Genomic DNA, 19,340 nt, shown 5'->3' on the forward strand with positions numbered 1-19,340 from the left:
CGGTCTAGGATTGGCGGTTTGAGACGACTGGAAGCGGGCGGCTTAGAAACGGTTCCGAAACTGTGCCTGACTGGACAAGGAAAAGCGGCTTTCGTCCACTGTCTTTTCTTAGAAGCATCCGCTCCTCTCAGTAACATAAAAGTAAGGAAAAAAAAAAAAGATATCCTGTTAAGTGGAAAAGAATATAAACCATTATGCTTATCTCCGCCGACTAACGTTGGTATTGGGCTTTCTCCGCCGTAATCTTATTTTATTCTACCAGAGTAGACACGCGTTGTTATCCCTATTGAACAATGGGAAAAAATCACACAGACTCCACTTTTATTAGTCTCCTGCGCAATATGAAAGGTTTTAAAAAGTCTGAGCTGCGTTTGTAGGCTGTTCTGTTCCGAATAAGTATCCATCCTTTTGAGAGTGCAAATACTATCCTTAGAAGTGTATCAAACCAGTCAATAAATATATATGCTCCATGGAATGTCATACTCTGTCCTGGAAAAATTCTTGTAATCTAGGGCACATATCTTGAAAATTATGGCTAGTGTGAGAGCTTGAATAGGAAAACTTAATAGGAAGTGGTGTGGAGGAGCGTCCGAAGTGTCGCCAGCTAATCCCCTAGGGTCCCACCTGGCCCAAATTCACTCTGAAGTAGTATTTGTTGTTTTTAGTTACTGTTCCGCTCAACCGCTAACTTAAAGGTTGGTGGTTTGGAAACCGCCTAGTGGCTCTGCCCAAGAAAAGACCTGGCAACAGCCAAGAAAACCCTATGGAGTAGTTCTACTCTGTAACACATGGGGTTGCCACTAAGTATAGCTAATTCTAATAATAATAATAATAAAGAGCAACAGCTATCAAGTGCCAGCTGTGTGCCAAGCACTGTGCCGTGTATTTTACATGAGCCGTGGATGTTGACATTCTTTTTCTTGGGATCGAGAGGCTTGGAGAGGACAAAGAACTTTCCTTAGGTCATATGTGCTATCTGTAAACTCAAAAGCATAAAGTTTTGTTCACCGTCTATCCCCAGAAGAGTGCCTTGCACATGGTAGGCACTCAGTAAATATTTGTTAAATGAGAAGAGGCCACACAGCTAAATAGAGGAGCCAAGATTCAATCCAAGTGAGAGAATTAAGAAAATACCTAAGGAATGTCTGACAAATATGGCATTTATATTTAAGAAAGTATGTGAGAAATTTTTGCTGAGTGAGTAAGTGAAAAAAGAATAAATCAATATTTTTTCTGTAGAAGTATTTGTGGGGTAGTTGATATGAAACACCTCTTCTCCAAAAGTGTCTCTGCATTTGTAAAGGGCTAAGGGAACTAACATTTACTGAGTGCTTGGTACTTCCCATATACCATGCTAAGTGCTTTACACATGTTCTCTCTTTAAGTCCCTTACAGCAGTTGAATAAGATGAAATTAGTGGTCGCTATGAGTCAGAATTGACTTGACAGCAATGGGTTTTAATTTTTGGTTTTATATTACAGGTGGGGAGCCCTGGTGGTGCAGTGTTTTAGCTCTCAGGTGCTAACGAAAGTTCCCCGGTTCAAACCCACCAGCCCCTCCATGGGAGAAAGATGTGGCAGTCGGCTTCCTTAAAGTTACACACTTGGAAACCCCATGGGGCAGTTCTATTTTGTCCTATAGGATTGCTATGAGTCAGATTCAACTCAACAGCATTTTTGTTTTTTCAATTGGCATATTATAGATGAAGTAACTGAGAATCAGAGAGATTAAATAGTTTATCTAAGGTTGTGCAACTAGTTCAAACTTAGATCTGTGTGATCACTGAACCTAGGTTTGTCTCTCTATATCCCAATCACTGTCTTGTTTTTACTATAAAAAAAAGAAACATTAAGACTAGAATAGGGAGTAGTGAGCTGGTAGAAGGAAGAAATAAACAAAAACCTTGTGGCATTAACTTTTAATTGAACAGTGTTGTGGATTGAACTGTGTCCCCCAAAAAATCTGTCAACTTGGCTGGGTCATGATTCCCATGTATGATTGTAGATTGCTACCATTTTATCTTCTGATGTGATTTCTCTATGTGTTGTAAATTCTATCACTATGATGTAATAAGATGGATTAGTGGCAGTTATATTGATGAGATCTACAAGATCAGTGTCTTAAGCCAATCTCTTTTGAGATATAAAAAAGAGAAGCGACCACAAAGACATGGGGACCTCATACCACCAAAAAAGCAGCACCAGGAGCAGAGCGTGTCCTTTGGACCTGAGGTTCCTGTGCTGAGATGTCCCCAGACCAAGGGATGACTGATGCATCACAAGGACCTTCAGAGCCAACACAAAGAGAAAGCCTTCCCCTGGAGCCGGCTTCCGAATTCTGACTTTAAGCCTACTGGACAGTGAGAGAATAAACTTCTCTTTGTTAAAGCCATCCACTTGTGGTATTTCTGTCATAGCAGCACTAGATGACTAAGACAAACAGTATCTGTAACACATATGCCTTTTTATGTGTTTGTGCAATTGAATTGGGTTGAAATAACATTAACAGATGTGAATAGGGTGGGGAAAATTTTGCAGAACAGAGACATTTTTGGAATATTATGGATTTGGGCAAAAAAATCAAAACTGAAATCTGTAAGATTCATTAAAACATTCTCCACAAATACTTATTGAGTGCTTATTAAGTGCCACACACTGAAAGTGAATGAAACAAGTCTCTGCTCTTGTGGAGTTTATAGGGGGTACTTTTGTGGAGACAAATAAGTGAAATATATAGTAAGTCAGATGGTGGTTAAGTACTGTGGAGATAAATAAGGCAGAGGAGGATATGAATGGGAGTGGATGGAGAAAGGTGGCTCACCATCTTAAGCAGGGAAGTCAGGGAAGGCCTTACTGAAGTGACATTTGAGCAAGTACCTGAAGGAAATGAAGGAGTGAGCCATGGGAATATCTGGGTAAAAGTTTTCAGAGTTAGGAGTACAAGAGGTTTATTGAGGGATTTGGTGGAGGGAATATTTGTGAAAGATAAAAGGGGAAGGAAACAGAACTGTGTAGGGAGAGCCTCAGACAGTGATGCATGTCTGACAAACTGTTGGCCAACCCAGGGGAGCTCTGGAACAAAGACTGCCTATTAGAGGAGTTCTATATTAGGCGGAAATGGGTAGGTCCTAGAACTCTTGCTGTGCTCAGTCATTGCTTGGAGATTCCCAGAAAGAGCAGGCACCAAAGCTAAGACAGATCTTGAAGGCCGCAGGGAGAGGCTGTCAGTTAACTGTACTGTTTACAGCTGAATAGCAAGTTCTTTCTGGAGGGAAATCCAAGAGGTACACCTCCATGATTGCCAAGGGTACATTAAGTGCAAAGGTCCTGGGGTAGGAGCTTCTGGCATCTTCAAGGAAGAACAAGGAGGCTAGTACATCTTGAGCAGAGTGAGTGAGGGGAAGAGTATTTGAGGTAGGGGATAGAAGGCTGGGAGACCATGCAGGGCCTTTTAGTTAGATAGGAAACCATTGAAAGATTCTAAATAGAGGGCTGACATGATCTGACTTTTAGGCTTTAAAAGGACCACTATGGTTGCTCTGTTGAGAATAAACTGTAGGGGCCAAGGGCAGAAGCAAGGAGACCAGTTAGAAGGCTGCTTCAGTAACCTGGGGGAGAGATCAATGGTGGCTTGGACCAAAACGATAGCCACGGAGGTGGCAAAAGATGTTGGATTCTGGGTATATTTTGAAGTAGAATCAATAAGATTTGATGACAGAGTATAGAATGTGGAAGAAAGGGACCTTTTGTGGGTTCCTCAGGATTTATGATTTTCTTTAAAACTAAGATATCTGAAAGAGAAATGTAAAGCGATATGAGTTAGACAAAAAGGAAAGAGCGAGCGTAACACACAACTCTCCCCACTCAGGTGTGGGCTACACAGAGTGACTTCCTTCTGAAGGGCACAGTATGGAAAATGGGGGGAAAACAATAACATTATAGTGGTGAAACACTGCCTCAGCCAGTTGATTGAGACCGACAGCAATGCTGTACTCATGAATGCTGTTGATGGTATATACACTTGATATGATATGCTGAAAATGTTACTTTACCTCTGAAGTCTTCCTCCCAATAACCCATAGCCCCAGTGTTACCATGAGAAAATCATCAGAAAAGTTCCAGTATTGAGGCATCCTACAAAATACCTGACCAGTGCTCCTCAAAATTGTTGAAATCATCAAAAAGAAAGTCTGAGAAATTGCCACAGCCCAGAAGAGCCTAAAGAGATGACAACTAAATACAACGTGGTATCCTAGATGGATTCTGGAACAGGAAAAGAACATTAGGTAAAAACTAAGGAAATCTAAATAAAATATGGACTCTAGTTAATGATTTGTTGTTGTTGTTAGGTGCCGTCCAGTCGGTTCCAACTCATAGCGAACCTACGCACAACAAAACGAAACACTGCCCTGTCCTGAGCCATCCTTAGAATTGCTGTTATGCTTGAGCTCATTGTTGCAGCCACTGTGTCAATGCACCTTGTTGAGGGTCTTCCTCTTTTCCGACGACCCTGTACTCTGCCTAGCATGTTGTCCTTCTCCAGGGACTGAACCCTCCTGACAACATGTCCAAATGATGTAAGATACAGTCTCGCCATCATTGCCTCTAAGGAGCATTCTGGCCACACTTCTTCCAAGACAGATTTCTTCGTTCTTTTGGCAGTCCATGGTATATTCAACATTCTTTGCCAACACCACAATTCAGTGGTGTAAACTCTTCTTCGGTCTTCCTTATTCATTGTCCAGCTTTCACTTGCATATGATACGATTGGAAATACCATGGCTTGGGTCAGGCGCACTTTAGTCTTCAGGGTGATGTCTTTGCTCTTCAATACTTTGAAGAGGTCCTTTGCAGCAGATTTATCCAATGGAATGCATCTTTTGATTTCTTGACTGCTGCTTCCATGGCTGTTGATTGTGGATCCAAGTAAAAAGAAATCCTTGACAACTTCAATCTTTTCTATCATGATGTTGCTCATTGGTCCGGTCGTGAGGATTTTTGTTTTCTTTATGTTGAGGTGTAATCCATACTGAAGGCTGTGGTCTTTGATCCTCATTAGTAAGTGCTTCAAGTACTCTTCACTTTCAGCAAGCAAGGTTGTGTCATCTGCATAATGCAGGTTGTTAATGACTCTTCCTCCAATCCTAATGCACCGTTCTTCTAACATAGTCCAGCTTCTCAGATTATTTGTTCAGCATACAGATTAAATAGGTATGGTGAAAGAATACAGCCCTGACGCACACCTTTCCTGACTTTAACCAATCAGTATCCCCTTGTTCTGTCCAAACAACTGCCTCTTGATCTATGTAAGGGTTCCTAATAAGCACAATTAAGTGTTCTGGAATTCCCATTCTTCTCAGTGTTATCCATAGTTTGTTATGATCCACACAGTCGAATGTCTTTGCATAGTCAATAAAACACAGAGAAACATCCTTCTGGTATTCTCTGCTTTCAGCCAAGATCCATCTGACATCAGCAGTGATATCCCTGGTTCCACATCCTCTTCTGAAACCGGCCTGAATTTCTGGCAGTTCCCTGTCGATAACACTGTCGCAGCCGTTTTTGAATGATCTTCAGCAAAATTTTGCTTGCATGTGATATTAATGATATTGTTCTATAATTTCCACATTCAGTTGGATCACCTTTCTTGGAAATATGCATAAATACAGATCTCTTCCAGTCAGCTGGCCAGGAAACTCTCTTCCATATTTCTTGGCATAGACGAGTGAGCACCTCCAGCACTGCATCTGTTTGTTGAAACATCCCAATTGATATTCCATCAATTCCTGGAGCCTTGTTTTTCGCCAATGCCTTCAGAGTAGCTTGGACTTCTTCCTTCAGTACCATCGGTTCCTGATCATATGCCACCTCTTGAAATGGTTGAATATCGACCAATTCTTTTTGGTGTAATGGCTCTGTGTATATTCCTTCCATCTTTTGTTGCTTCCTGTGTTGTTTACTATTTTCCCCATGGAATCCTTCACTATTGCAACTTGAAGCTTAAATTTCTTTCTTCAGTTCTTTCAGCTTGAGAAATGCCAAGTGTGTTCTTCCCTTTTGGTTTTCCATTTCCAGCTCTTTGCACATGTCATTATAATACTTTACTTTGTCTTCTCGAGATGCCCTTTGAAATCTTCTGTTCGGTTCTTATACTTCATCAATTCTTCCTTTTGCTTTAGCTGCTCGATGCACAAGAGCAAGTTTCAGAGTCTCCTCTGACATCCATCTAGGTTTTTTTCTTTCTCTCCTGTCTTTTCAGTGACCTCTTGCTTTCTTCACGGATGATGTCCTTGATATCATTCCACAACTCGTTTGGTCTTCGGTCACTAGTGTTCAATGCGTCAAATCTATTCTTGAGATGGTCTCTAAATTCAGATGGGATATACTCAAGGTCATATTTTGGCTCTCATGGACTTGCTCTGATTTTCTTCAGTTTCAGCTTGAACTTGCATATAAGCAATTGATGGTCTTTTCCACAGTTGGCCCCTGGCCTTGTTCTGACTGATGATATTGAGCTTTTCCATCGCCTCTTTTTTCCACAGATATAATCAATTTGATTTCTGTGTGTTCCATCTGGCAAGGTCCATGTGTATAGTTGCCGTTTATGTTGGTGAAAGAAGGTATTTGCAATGAAGAAGTCGTTAGTCTTGCAAAATTCTATCATTTGATCTCCGGCATTGTTTTTGTCACCAAGGCCATATTTTCCAACTACTGGTCCTTCTTTGTTTCCAACTTTTGTATTCCAATCGCCAGTAATTACCAATGCATCTTGATTGCATGTTTGATCAATTTCAGACTGCAACAGCTAATAAAAATCTTTTATTTCTTCCCCTTTGGCCCTAGTGGTTGGTGCGTAAATTTGAATAACGGTTGTATTAACTGGTCTTCCTTGTAGGCGTACGGATATTATCCTATCATTGACAGCGCTGTACTTCAGGATAGATCTTGAAATGTTCTTTTTGACGATGAATGTAACGCCATTCCTCTTCGAGTTGTCATTCCCAGCATAGTAGGCTATATGATTGTCCGATTCAAAATGGCCAATACCAGTCCATTTCAGCTCACTAATGCCTAGGATATCGATGTTTATGCGTTCCATTTCATTTTTGACGATTTCTAATTTTCCTAGATTCGTACTTGGTACATTCCAGGTTCCAATTATTAATGGATGTTTGCAGCTGTTTCTTCTCATTTTGAGTTGTGCCACATCAGCAAATGAAGGTCCTGAAAGCTTTACTCCATCCACGTCATTAAGGTCGACTCTACTTCGAGGAGGCAGCTAGTCCCGTCATCTTTTGAGTGCCTTCCAACCTGAGGGGCTCATCTTCCAGCACTATATCAGACAATGTTCCACTGCTATTCATAAGGTTTTCACTGGCTAATGCCTTTCAGAAGTAGACTGCCGGGTCCTTCTTCCTAGTCTGTCTTAGTCTGGAAGCTCAGCTGAAACCTGTCCTCCATGGGTAACCCTGCTATCTGAACACCGGTGGCATAGCTTCCAGCATCACAGCAACACACAAGCCCCCACAGTATGACAAACTGACAGACACATGGGGGCTAGTTAATGATAATGTATCAATATTGGTTCATTAATTGTAACCAATGTATCAAACTAATATAAGATGCTAATAATAGAACTCTACTATCTCAATTTTTCTGTAGGTCTAAAACTATTCCAGAAAATCCTATTAAAAAGAAAAAAAAAAAGGAAGGAATGAGAGAGAGTTGAAATGTAAATAATAATTCAAATACCAATACGGCTTCAATCAAACATTTTATTACCACTGGCCTAGTTATTTTTTCATAGGATATATATTTAATGTTATGCATAGAGTCAATACTTTTTAAACTGAATCAAGAAAAAGGTAATTATTGAGGTTATCATTTCAAGATTAGAATGACTCAGCTTTATATTTAGGACAGGTTGGGGTGCCTAAGAGCTTCTCTAGAGATTTTAAAATATTCTTTTGGAATTATAGGGTAATACAACAAGCACTGGCTTTGGGAATCTGGCCCCAATTTAATCTGAGATTGATTTTTCTTATTTCTATATTATACATTATCATAAAAAAGATAATATGCATAATGTGTATGAAAGTTAATTAAAAGGGCTGTGCACATATTATGCTCACTCTTTGATTTCTGTTTATACATATTTACGTGTTATTTCAGAACACTGTGACATTGCTGTGGCTGTTGGCCCCACAGAAGAAAGCTACCGGTCTTATTTTTAGGATTTCCAAGGGTTTTAATTTGCTTCAGACAGAAGTGTTTCCAGTGTGTCATACTTAAAAAAAAAGTATGACTGAATTGCATAATGTTATAACAAGAAAAGGAAATTTTAAATGGAAGAATTCTTCCAAAATTCTACATCCTAACACATCAATTGTTTTCATTTTCTCTCTTCTGTTTCAGTCCCTATTCACATGATACGATCTTTTTGATTAGACCAGGTAGATATTCACTGTTATAAAACTTGACTGTGCCTACTAATGGGCTGGCTGTGGGGATTACAGAGCTATTGTCACCAGGAACAGAGAAGTTGGGATCATTTACCTACTTTCCTCCTCCTGGTTCTGCCACTTTACTAAGTTTCTCCAAGTACCCAACTTTCCCTCTCTCGATTTACACTTCTGAGCTAAGCTGAACTACTGCTTTTTAAAAAACAACTATGGTTTCCTTTTCGGAAGAAGTACAGCCAGAATACTCCTTAGAAGCAAGGATGGCGAGGCTTTGTCTCACACACTTTGGACATGTTATCAGGATGAACCAGTACCTAGAGAAGGACATCATGCTCGGTAAAGTAGAGGGTCAGTGAAAAAGAGGAAGACCCTCAATGAGGTGGACTGACACAGTGGCTGCAACCATGGGCTCAAGTGTAACAACGATTTTGAGGATGGTGCAGGACCAGGCAGTGTTTCATTCTGTTGTTCATAGTGTTGCTAATGGTCAGAGCTGACTCAAAATCACCTAACAACAACATTTTCCTTTTTAAGAAAGCATATTTTTAAGAGGGATTAGTAGTCTGTCAATTCATGAAAAATTTCTTTCAGACTTTTTATTTATTTATTTTTAACGTGGATTATAAAAAAAAATAATTTTTTTTTTTTATGTAGAATAGAAACTAAATTAAACAAAAATCACATAATGGTAAATTTTCTGAAAATATCTGCTAAACTGAGTTATCACGCCATCATCCTGATTTTGCAGACAAGGAAATGTAGGTAGAGCCAAGCTCCATAAACTGGTGAAGTTAATGAGCAAAGATGCCGTAAAAATTTCAGTTACTGGTCAATAAGAATCTCCCTTCACTGGGAGATTCACTGCCTACCATTCTGCAGTATGGACTGAACTGAGCTCAGTGGACACAGTCACTCCTGTGAGGTGGGCATATTGTCTGCAGCCAGATTTGGCACATCAGCTTGTTAAAAACTGTATTTTTCTAAACCAATTGTCTCAGATTCTTTGATAAAATATCCTTTGATGACACATTAGTACAATAACCATGTAAATCTGAATGATAGGAACCTTCATTTTAGAAACTCCGCTAAGTATCAAGTTAGGCAATGGCCTAGGCATCCCTCCAGGAAATAAATCACAATATAATAGACGGGCATCACAGCTTGAATGTAATGTATGCAGCCAGCCATCCACCAACCTATGCCATCCACATGCCATGTCTTTGCTTCATCACCCAGGCTGATCTTAAAGCCAGTTCCTAGGTATACTCAAGAAAGGTGTCTCTGAAATTACAGGAAAGTAACTGCCAACGACCATTATAGAGAAAACCTGAGTGGCAGCAACAAAGTTATGTAGCCTAAATCTTCTAAGAAACTTGAAATACTCTTAAGAGAGTGAACCATGTTATAACAATAACACATTGTCATGACTTTCCTTTAAAGACAAAGTAATCAGACAATAGTTAGTCCCGTCCTTCAAGGAGCTCAAAGTCTAGTGTGGAGATAAATAAATGACCATAATACAACATACTTAGTGCTACAACAGGATGGGGGGAGGGGGTGCTGTAGAAGCACAAAAGAGGGGCACCTAACCCAGTCTTGGGAATTCAGAGAGGGCTTCCAGGAGGAGGTAAAATCTGAGCTGAATCCTGAAAAAATGAATAGAAGATAGATAGCAAACAGGAGTTGTCAAGAATGGAAAACGGGAATATGGGAACAGATGATCTATCTCTAAAGGCCAATTAAGGTGAATAGGGCAGATGAATAGTGACAAGGCCCAATTTCTCAAGTCCCTAGAGGGTGCACTAGGAACATAGCTACACCCTGAAAATAGTAGTTATGCATGCAATATATGCCAAAAGTCCTAAGGCGCTTGATGATAAACACATGTGGGTAGGGGTGGGTTTTTGAGGCAAGTTCTTGTTATACATCTCTCTGAGATCTGTCTGCTCTCTGGAATATAACTTACTTGTAAGGGATTCTGCGAGTATGGAATATTTTATCTCATAGGTAGTCATTTGTGACATAGAAAGGTCACAAATTTCAAAACGATAGGCACTGAGTTTGAATTTGATTTTGCAATTTTCTGCCTTTGTGGCTTGGAACAAAATACTTCCACTTTCTGGCTCTTTTTCTCCATCTATAAAATGATAGTACTAATTCATAGTATTAGAGATCCACATTTATGCCTATTCCCAAGAAAGGTGATCCAACCAAAAGTAGAAATTATCAAACAAAATCATTAATATCACACACAAGTAAAATTTTGCTGAAGATCAAAGATGGCTGCAGCAGTATATCGACAGGGAACTGCCAGAAATTCAAGTCAGATTCAGAAGAGGACATGGAATGAGGGACATCACTGCTGATGTAAGATGATTCTGGCTGAAAGCAGAAAATACCAGAAAGATGTTTACCTGTGTTTTATTGACTAGGCAAAAGCATTCAACTGTATGGATCATAACAAATTATGGATAACATTGGGAAGAATGGGAATTCCAGAACACTTAATTGTGCTCACGAGGAGCCTGTACAGAGATCAAGAGGCAGTCCTCGAAGAGAACAAGGGGATATCGGTGGTTTAAAGTCAGGAAAGGTGTGTGTCAGGGTTAAATTCTTTCACCACACCTATTCAGTCCATATGCTGAGCAAATAATCTGAGAAACCAGACTATATGTAGAAGAATGGGGCATCAAGGTTGGAGTAAGACTCATTAACACCCTGCGTTATGCAGATGACACAACCTTGCTTTCTGAAAGTGAAGAGGATTGAAGCACTTACTGATGAAGATCAAAGACCACAGGCTTCAGTATGGATTACACCTCAACATAAAGAAAACAAAAATCCTCACAACTGGACCAATGAGCAACATCATGATAAATGGAGAAAAGATTGAAGTTGTCAAGGATTTCTTTTTACTTGGATCCACAATCAACATCAGTGGAAGCAGCAGTCAAGAAATCAAATGACGCATTGCATTGGGCAAATCTTCTAATTGTTAGTGAGTCTTTCTTCAGTCTTGATGCCCTGTTCTTCATATAGTCCACCTTCTCAGATTATTTGCTCGGCATACAAATTGGGTAAGTATGCTGAAAGGATACCACGCTGACACACACCTTTCCTCTGCAAGGAAGATGAGCACTAATATAGGGTTAAGACAAAATGGATTCTTTGGGAAAAATCAGGATTAGGCTGCTAAGAGGTAGAACTTTCACTGTGGCCAAGCAGAGAGCTTAAATGTTCAAGCATCAGTGTAGCATGGTGTCTCTTATGACTTCTGGCCTCCTTGGGTTGGTCGGCTCTATGTGATTGTCTGGTATAAGATAAACCAGAAGTTGCTTGGAGATCCTGACTACCTTAGCTTGTTTTTCTTCTTGAGTGCTCCCATGTAGCTGGCCTAGGGTGGCATTCCACCAGGAAGGAATCTCAGGATAGTCATCTAAGCCTGCCTTAATTACACACAAGAGTTCTCTAAAATCTATGTGATCTAGCTTAACTTACTAAGGATAAGGCTCCACAAAGGAATTTAGCATCCTGTGGCAGTAGAACACAGCTCCAAAATTCTTTGACACCCTTCTTATCAAGAGTTATGGTCTATGCATCCTCTCCTTGAATCTGGTTTCTGTGCCTGGTTGACTGAAAGAACATGGTGGAAGTGTTGCTGTGGAAGTTCCTGGGTCAGGCCTTGAAAACTGGCAGCTTCCACTCCCCATCTTTTGGGATTCTCACTCTTGGAACCCAGCCATCATGCTGTGAGTGGAAGCTGAACAACCCTGGTGAGGCCTATAGTTCTGGCTGAATTCCCAGCCAACAACCAGCATGAAATTGCCAACCATGTGAATGAGCCATCTTGGACGTGAATCCTCCTAGGGCAGTTGAGCTACCCTAGCTGATGCCATGTAGAGCAAAGATGAGCTGTTCCCACTGAGCCCAGCCCAAATTGTAGGTCATAAGGAAAATAAATGTTAGTTGTTATTTTAAGACAGTAAGTTTGGGGTGGTGTGTCATGCAGAAATAGACAACCAGAACAGGCTTAAAGAGCCAGCTAGTAATAAAGTATTATTTTGCCTACCCTTGTCCTTCCTGGATATAAATCTCTAGAAAATTCTCGGTAGAGATGGGGATCTGGGTTTTACTTTCACGTATTCTTCTGTATCAGTATTTTCCTTAGTTGCCTAGCATAGTTGGCAGAAGGAGATGGGCAGGGAGCAGGACATTAAGTATACAACCTATTGTAGTTATAGGTCTTCAGGGAGTCACAGAGAGAAAAATCACTACATATTACTATACGAAAAAATGCAATGAAGCTTTGGACCTAAACCCCTGTGTGGAATCCTTATTTCAGGAGGATACTATCGTGGGAGCAACAAAGACTGTCTTTGTGCCTCTGGCCTAAGGCCATCACTAAAAGCATACCAATAGCTTCCTAGGCTTTCTTTCCCAACAGACTTTATACCCTTAAGACCAACTCTAATTGAAAGAAGAGATAAAGAAAAGTCACTTAAGAGAAAGAACACAAAGGAAAAGTACCTCTACTATTAGCCGTGGTGGCGTAGTGATTAAGTGCTACGGCTGCTAACTAAAGGGTCGGCAGTTCAAATCCGCCAGGTGCTCCTTGGAAACTCTATGGGGCAGTTCTACTCTGTCCTATAGGGTCACTATGAGTTGGAATCGACTCGATGGCACTGGGTTTGCTTTGGTTTGGTTTTGGTTTTTGAGTCAGAATCGATTCGACAGCAGTGGGTTTGGCTTTGTTTTACTTATTTTTTTGAGTTTGGATTGTGCTTCTTATACCAGTATTCTTCCAGGTCCTGGATCAGCAAACTATGGCCCACGGGTGCCAGTTTTGACACAGCCTGCAAACTAAGAATGTTCCTTACATTTTTAAATGGTTTAAAAAATTTTTTAAAGCTAGTATTTTATGATTCATGCAAATTATATGAAATTCAAGTTTAGGTGCCATAAATAAAGTTTTATTGGAACACAGCCATGCTCATCTGTTTATGCATTCTCAGTGGCTGCTTTTGCAGTACGATGGTAGTTGGGTAGTTGCAATAGAGTCCATATGAACCATAAAGCTTAAAATATTTATTACCTGCCTCTTTACAGAAAAAATTTGGCAAACCTGTGCTAGGTACTAGGGACATGCCCTGAGAGGCCTGAGTGAAAGGAATTGGATAACTTCCCCTTTTCTCATCAAAGAACATGAATGTGGTGGACCCTTAGGTCCCTGGTGGATCAAACAGTTTGTGCTTAACTACTAGCCTAAAAGCTGCAGTTCAAACCCACCCAGCTGGCACCTTGGAAGCTGCTTTCATAAAGATTACAGCCAAGAAAACTCTATAGAGTAGTTCTCTGTAATACAATGAAGTTGCCATGAGTCAGGATTGACTCTATGGCCACAGGTTTGTTGTTTTGTTTTCAGTTTCCTAGTTTAAAGATGCAGAAACTGAAGTTCATAGTCACAGGAGTTTCCTAAAGTAGAGTTAGTTACTGGTAGACAGAACCAAGTATTGGTCTCCCTCTCTGGGTCAGATGTTCCCTGCCCACTCTTTTTCCCTGAGTCCTAAAAAAAAAAAAAATTTTTTTTTTTTTTTTTTACCTAATATCCTTACTGAAGTGGATTAAGATCTTGGACAAGGTACTTAGTCCTTAGACTCCTTTTCTTCTCCTTTAATGTTTTTCACTAACGAAGGGGCAGGGAAATGGAGTTATAGCTAAAGGACAATTAGAATATAATCCAAACTCCTTCCCATGGCCAAAAGGCCTGGATGATCTGCCTTGTCTCTCCCACCTCCGCCTTACCATTCCCTTCCTCACTCACACAGCTCTGGTCTCCCTGGCCTTCTTTCAACTGTTCCCACACGCAAAGCTTTTGAGGGTTGTACATATGCTTTTCCCTCTTTGTCTGAGTCAGAATCCACTCGATGGCAAGGGGTTTGGCTTTTTTTTTTTCTCTCTCTCTCTGTGGGACACTACCCCAGTCTGCCTGGTTTTGCTTTTTTCTATTCTTATGTCTTGATTAAATGTCACTTCTTCAGATGCCTTTTTTGACTACCTTAATCTAATTATCTCCCCTAACAAGGGAGCAATATGTTATTTCTCCACTTGCTTCCTTCAAAGCCTTTATCACCATTTGTATCTATTAATTCATGTGTTCACTGGTTCAGGTCTGCTGTCTCCCCACCGGAAGTTAAAATCCTTGCAAGGAGAGACAAGGGGCTTTACCTTCCAGTGTATAATACCCCCCAGCACGGCGCCTGGCTGGAGGCGCAGAATAATTTTGCGGAAGGAACGAAGGAATGCACAGACGGCGGGGAAAAGAAGGGAGCGCCCCGAAAGGCTACGGGGTGGGTTGCGCTAACGCGCAGCCGCTGAGCGAGAACCGGGAGGCTCCTCCCCTTCCGGCCCCGATACCGGCGCCTGGGCTGCCACAGCAGCTGGGCCGCGGCAGGCGCCAGCTCGGCCCGCCCCTTTCTCCCCGCCGCCTTCCCCGCCCCGCCCCGCGCTCCACCGCCCCGGCCACTGTCAGCTCCCTCATGGTCCGGCCGAGACACGGTGTATGCTGAGCTGTTACCGCCGCCAGCTGCTGCACGTCCTGAGCCTTAGCTTTCCGCTGCTGACTCGCCGGCCGTTTTGCCTCTGCCCTTACCACCTCATGAAGCCGTTGGTCGTGTTCGTCCTAGGCGGGCCGGGCGCCGGCAAGGGGACTCAGTGTACCCGCATCGTCGAGGTGAGACCCGGGCAGCTGCTGGGCTCCCTGGAGCTTGACGGGACGCTGGGGCGGGGCGGGGGGGGGGCGCTGCCTGTCCCACCGCGCCTGCCGTCGGCGTCTTCTGGAGCCGCGGAGCCGCGGACTACGAGTCCCGGCGATCATCGCGCCGCCTGCGTGGCTGTGGCCGAGGGTCTGCAGACGCGCGGCATGTCGGGACTCGTAGTCCCCGTCTCCGCCCTCGTTGGGGGCGCCCAGCGTGGAGGGGGAATGCTTGGGGTCGCTTTGTTTCTGCGTCCCCTAATTTATTGCTTTTGGAGACCAAATTAGTCTCAAGGATGGGCTGAAAGAGGGATCCCGGGAAGACCAGCCTCCCGGAACTCCCAGCGTCCAGAGGTCAGTGTGTCGCTGGTTGTGTGGTGGGTGAATGCAGTAGCACCGCGCATTTAGGTTAAAGGCGGTTTGTGGCTACAGCTGCCTGAGGGGAGACCGGATTTTCCTCTCCGCCCCTTGTCTCAGGGTCTCTAAATTCCGGAACCTCAACTGTCGTGTCTTTACCCTAGAAAGGAGCCCCGTGGAGGCGGTGTGTTATTTTAGGTATTCTCTCATCTCCGGAGAGCTCTTTCTGACCCCGTCAGTGGCAGGCTTTTGGGCAGTGCCAGCTCTGAGGTTCAGCCGGAGTTTGTGTAGTTGGAAAAGCCCTGGAGCCATGAACTGAGATCACCCTTCAGCCTCTGGCCCCGCTGCCAACTCACGCTTTTTCTTTGGGCAAGTCACTTCCTCTCTCCAAGTCTCAGTTGCCCCTTCTGTAAGATGAGAAAAGGCTGTGCACCTAGGTTTAGCCAAAATATAAAGTATCTTGCAATTCTAAAATAGTGTTGTCTTTTGCTTCAAGGCGTGATAAAATTACCAGTTTATTGTATTAACAGTTTTCCAACCAGAGTGGCAGATAGGTGGTTAGGCTTATTGGAGAATTTAAGGAATGTTTGGGAGAGAAGGAAAACAGAAAATATTTAGAAACAGAAGAGGCGAGCAGTGGTTGTGGGAAACACTCAAAAGAATTCATGGTGAAACACGGTGATCAGCAAAAGATTTTGACCCAGAACTTCTAAAATAATACCCACCCTTTCATCGAGGATATGGCCTATATTAGGTGTGGGGTTTTACTCTCTCCTTCTATGTTCATACAATCAACCCCTGTCCTGTATTTTTTTTCTCTAAAGAGCATCCAGGAAAAGTGGATGATAACATCTTATTCATTGTTCTAAAGCTGTATTTATAATTGTTGATCATTTTTAGGAGTAAAAGTGTTACCAAAAAAAGGAAAGTATATGTAAATATTTTTCTCCTGCTTGTTTTTTATTTGTTGACTCTTCTCACTTTCCTAAAAGACAAATGGCAAGTAGATTATTTCCAATATTTGTTTTATATGTGAAATGACTCTTACATGTAAAAACATGGGCGGGTAAGGAGCAAAGACTTCAGAGTCAAACAGGTGGAGTTCACACCCTGACTCTGATTTACTGTTTCTCAAGACTCAGACAAGTTGCTTTTAGTTAAGTTTCTCTATTTGTAAAAAGGGAGAAATAATATCTATCTTGTATGGTATTTATGAATATTAAATGAAGCATATGTAAAATATCTGGTATGCATAGACAGATGCAAATAATTTTTTTCTCAACTGTAGACTTCCCGATATTATTAGATTATTTTTACTTTGAAGTAGCGTTACTTTTAAAAATTGGTTTATGACTGTTACATTTGAATGCATTTGAATATTTTGTTTCTGACTCATAGTACCGCTGTAAATGTTCACACCCAAACCAATAATACCCATGTTACTCTGCGGCATTAAAAATTATGTACAGATTCTGTAACTAGTATTTATTCTTTACTCTGGTTCAGTGATGGCTGATGATACGTTAAACCTGTTGATTGTCAATTGTAAGATTTCTATAATATGTTCTGTATTGTATTATTTGTGTTTCAGCAATTATATGAACTATTTAATTTTAAACTATAGTTTTCTTCCATGAAATTTTTTCTCTTGATTCCAATTGCCATAAATGTTAACTAAGTTGATATCAACTAATTCCAAATAACTTTATAATTTAGCAATAGATATCCTCTAGCTGACTAAATAACTTATAACATTGGAATGTCTGTGGTTGGTTAAGTCAGAGAATGTTTTATTTCGTGAGTCTCTAGTATTTTAACAGTATTTCATTATACACACAAACATAAACTGAATCCCAAAAGATGTTTGGAACCAAAATATTTTTTCTGTACGGAAAAAATATAAAAAGTTAAATTCCCCAACTGCCATGACCTGAAATGTGGTTGGAATAGATTGTTTCTTTGGAACAGCTGCTCAGGCTGCCAGAAACACATCTTTGAGCCTTGGTTATGGAACTTGATATCTTGCCCTATAAGGGCCTGAGGGTAACCCTGGTGGTGTAGTGGTTAAGAGTTACAGCTGTTAACCAAAAGGTTGGCAGTTCGAATCCACCAGACGCTCCTTGGAAACCCTATGGGGCAGTTCTACCCTGTCCTGTAGGGCTGCTATGAGTCGGAATCCACATGATGGCAAGGAATTGTTTTTCTTTTTTAAGGCCCTGAGGCGGAGCCCTGGTGGCCCAGTGGCTAAGAGCTCAACTGCTAACCAAAAGGTCGGCAGATCGAATCCACCAGTGCCAGTGGCTCCTGGAAACCCTAGGGGTCAGTTATACTTTGCCCTCTAGGGCCTCTGTGAGTTGGAATTGACTCCAGGGCAGTGAGGTTTTTTTTTTTTTTTTTGGTAAAGCCCTGAGGCATGTCAGTTGGGGCTTGGGGTGTGGTTAGAGGGAGCTAGAACAGTACTTGTTTTCTGTCTGGAAGCAAGTTCTGCTAATTGCTCTGCCAGACCCTGGGGAGGAAAAGGCAAAACAGGTATCTTCTGAAAGTGTTGTGAATTGGGAACAAGATTTAAGAGAGGTTTTAGGGTTGACTTTGCCCATTTGTTTGTACTCTTCTTTTTCAATTTGTCTTGTTATTTTCTAGTTAATTGTTTCTCATTTGTGTCCTCAAGTACTAAATTTGTTTTTGAAAATTAACCATATTCTAAATCAGTGTAATCCTTTTATTAGAATTAAGTGCTCAGAGTAGAGTTAATAACTTGTTACCAAAAAATCATAATGGGGATTCTGTGTCATTTAAAGAAAAATTTTTTTAATTAAGCTTTATTTATATTTATTGTTTTGGCCCAAGAGAAATTATAGCACAGTAACCTAAACTCATCTTTGAAAATAACAACCACAATTGTGCAAGTGTTAGCTAAAAGGGATGTTTAAACCTCTACTCTCTTTTTTTTTTTAACCTGTACAATTTAGTGACATTGATTACATTCTTCCATTCTTACCCTCCTTTTCTGAGCTATTCCTCCCTCATTAACATAAACTCACTGCCCACTAAGGTTCCTATGTCATCTTTCAAGATGCTGTTGTCACTCTGATCTCTTATAGATAGTTATTAAAAGAGCATAGTGCCCAAGGCAGACCTTTTTTACTAGTTCAGCTAAATTGTTGTTTGGTTTTAAGAAGGCTCCCTGGGATATTTCTGGGCTTTAAGAAGGCTTCCTGGGATATTTCTGGCATAACTTTTAAAGATTATCTCAGGGGTTCATCCACTGTCCATGGCTCCAGAAGTCTGGAGTCCATGAGAATTTGAAATTCTGTTCTGCATTTTCCCCTTTTGATCAGGATTCTTCTGTGGAATCTTTGATCACAATTTGCAGTAGTGGCAGCCAGGCACCATCCAGTTCTGATCTCATGGTAAAGGAGGCAGTTGTTCATGGAGGCAGTTGGCTACACACTCCATATCCTCCTATTCCTGATTCTCCTTCTTCCTCAGGTGAATAGAGACCATGTCAGATCGCTGCTTGCAAGGTTTTAAGACCCCAAGCACCATGCAGTGAATTAGGAGGTAGAACAGAAGCACTAAACATGTTATTAGGTCAGTTAACTGGGATGTCCCATAAAATAATTACCCTAAACCTCCAAACCAAGGAACTAAATTCCATGGTAAACCTCTTTTCTTTTAAAGATTGTTAACATTTTGTTTATATAAACAAATTATGACTAAAACTTATAACTGTCAGATTGCTTTTTGTAGCACTGGGGAAGTATTCTTATC

The 19,340-nt window shown here is 41.2% G+C and overlaps 1 protein-coding gene across 1 annotated transcript in view; it reads left to right on the plus strand.

The window, feature by feature from the left end:
• The first annotated feature begins 14,913 nt into the window (after positions 1 to 14,913).
• CMPK1 (cytidine/uridine monophosphate kinase 1) overlaps positions 14,914 to 19,340 on the plus strand; it is a 39,231-nt gene continuing 34,804 nt past the window's right edge. Inside the window, exon 1 of the mRNA XM_049879227.1 lies at positions 14,914 to 15,191. Coding sequence (XP_049735184.1) covers positions 15,021 to 15,191 — 171 coding nt within the window. The 5' untranslated portion in view covers positions 14,914 to 15,020. The remainder of the gene's footprint in view (positions 15,192 to 19,340) is intronic.

This window comes from Elephas maximus, chromosome 3 (genome assembly GCF_024166365.1).
Source record: "Elephas maximus indicus isolate mEleMax1 chromosome 3, mEleMax1 primary haplotype, whole genome shotgun sequence".
Classification (NCBI taxonomy): domain Eukaryota; kingdom Metazoa; phylum Chordata; class Mammalia; order Proboscidea; family Elephantidae; genus Elephas; species Elephas maximus.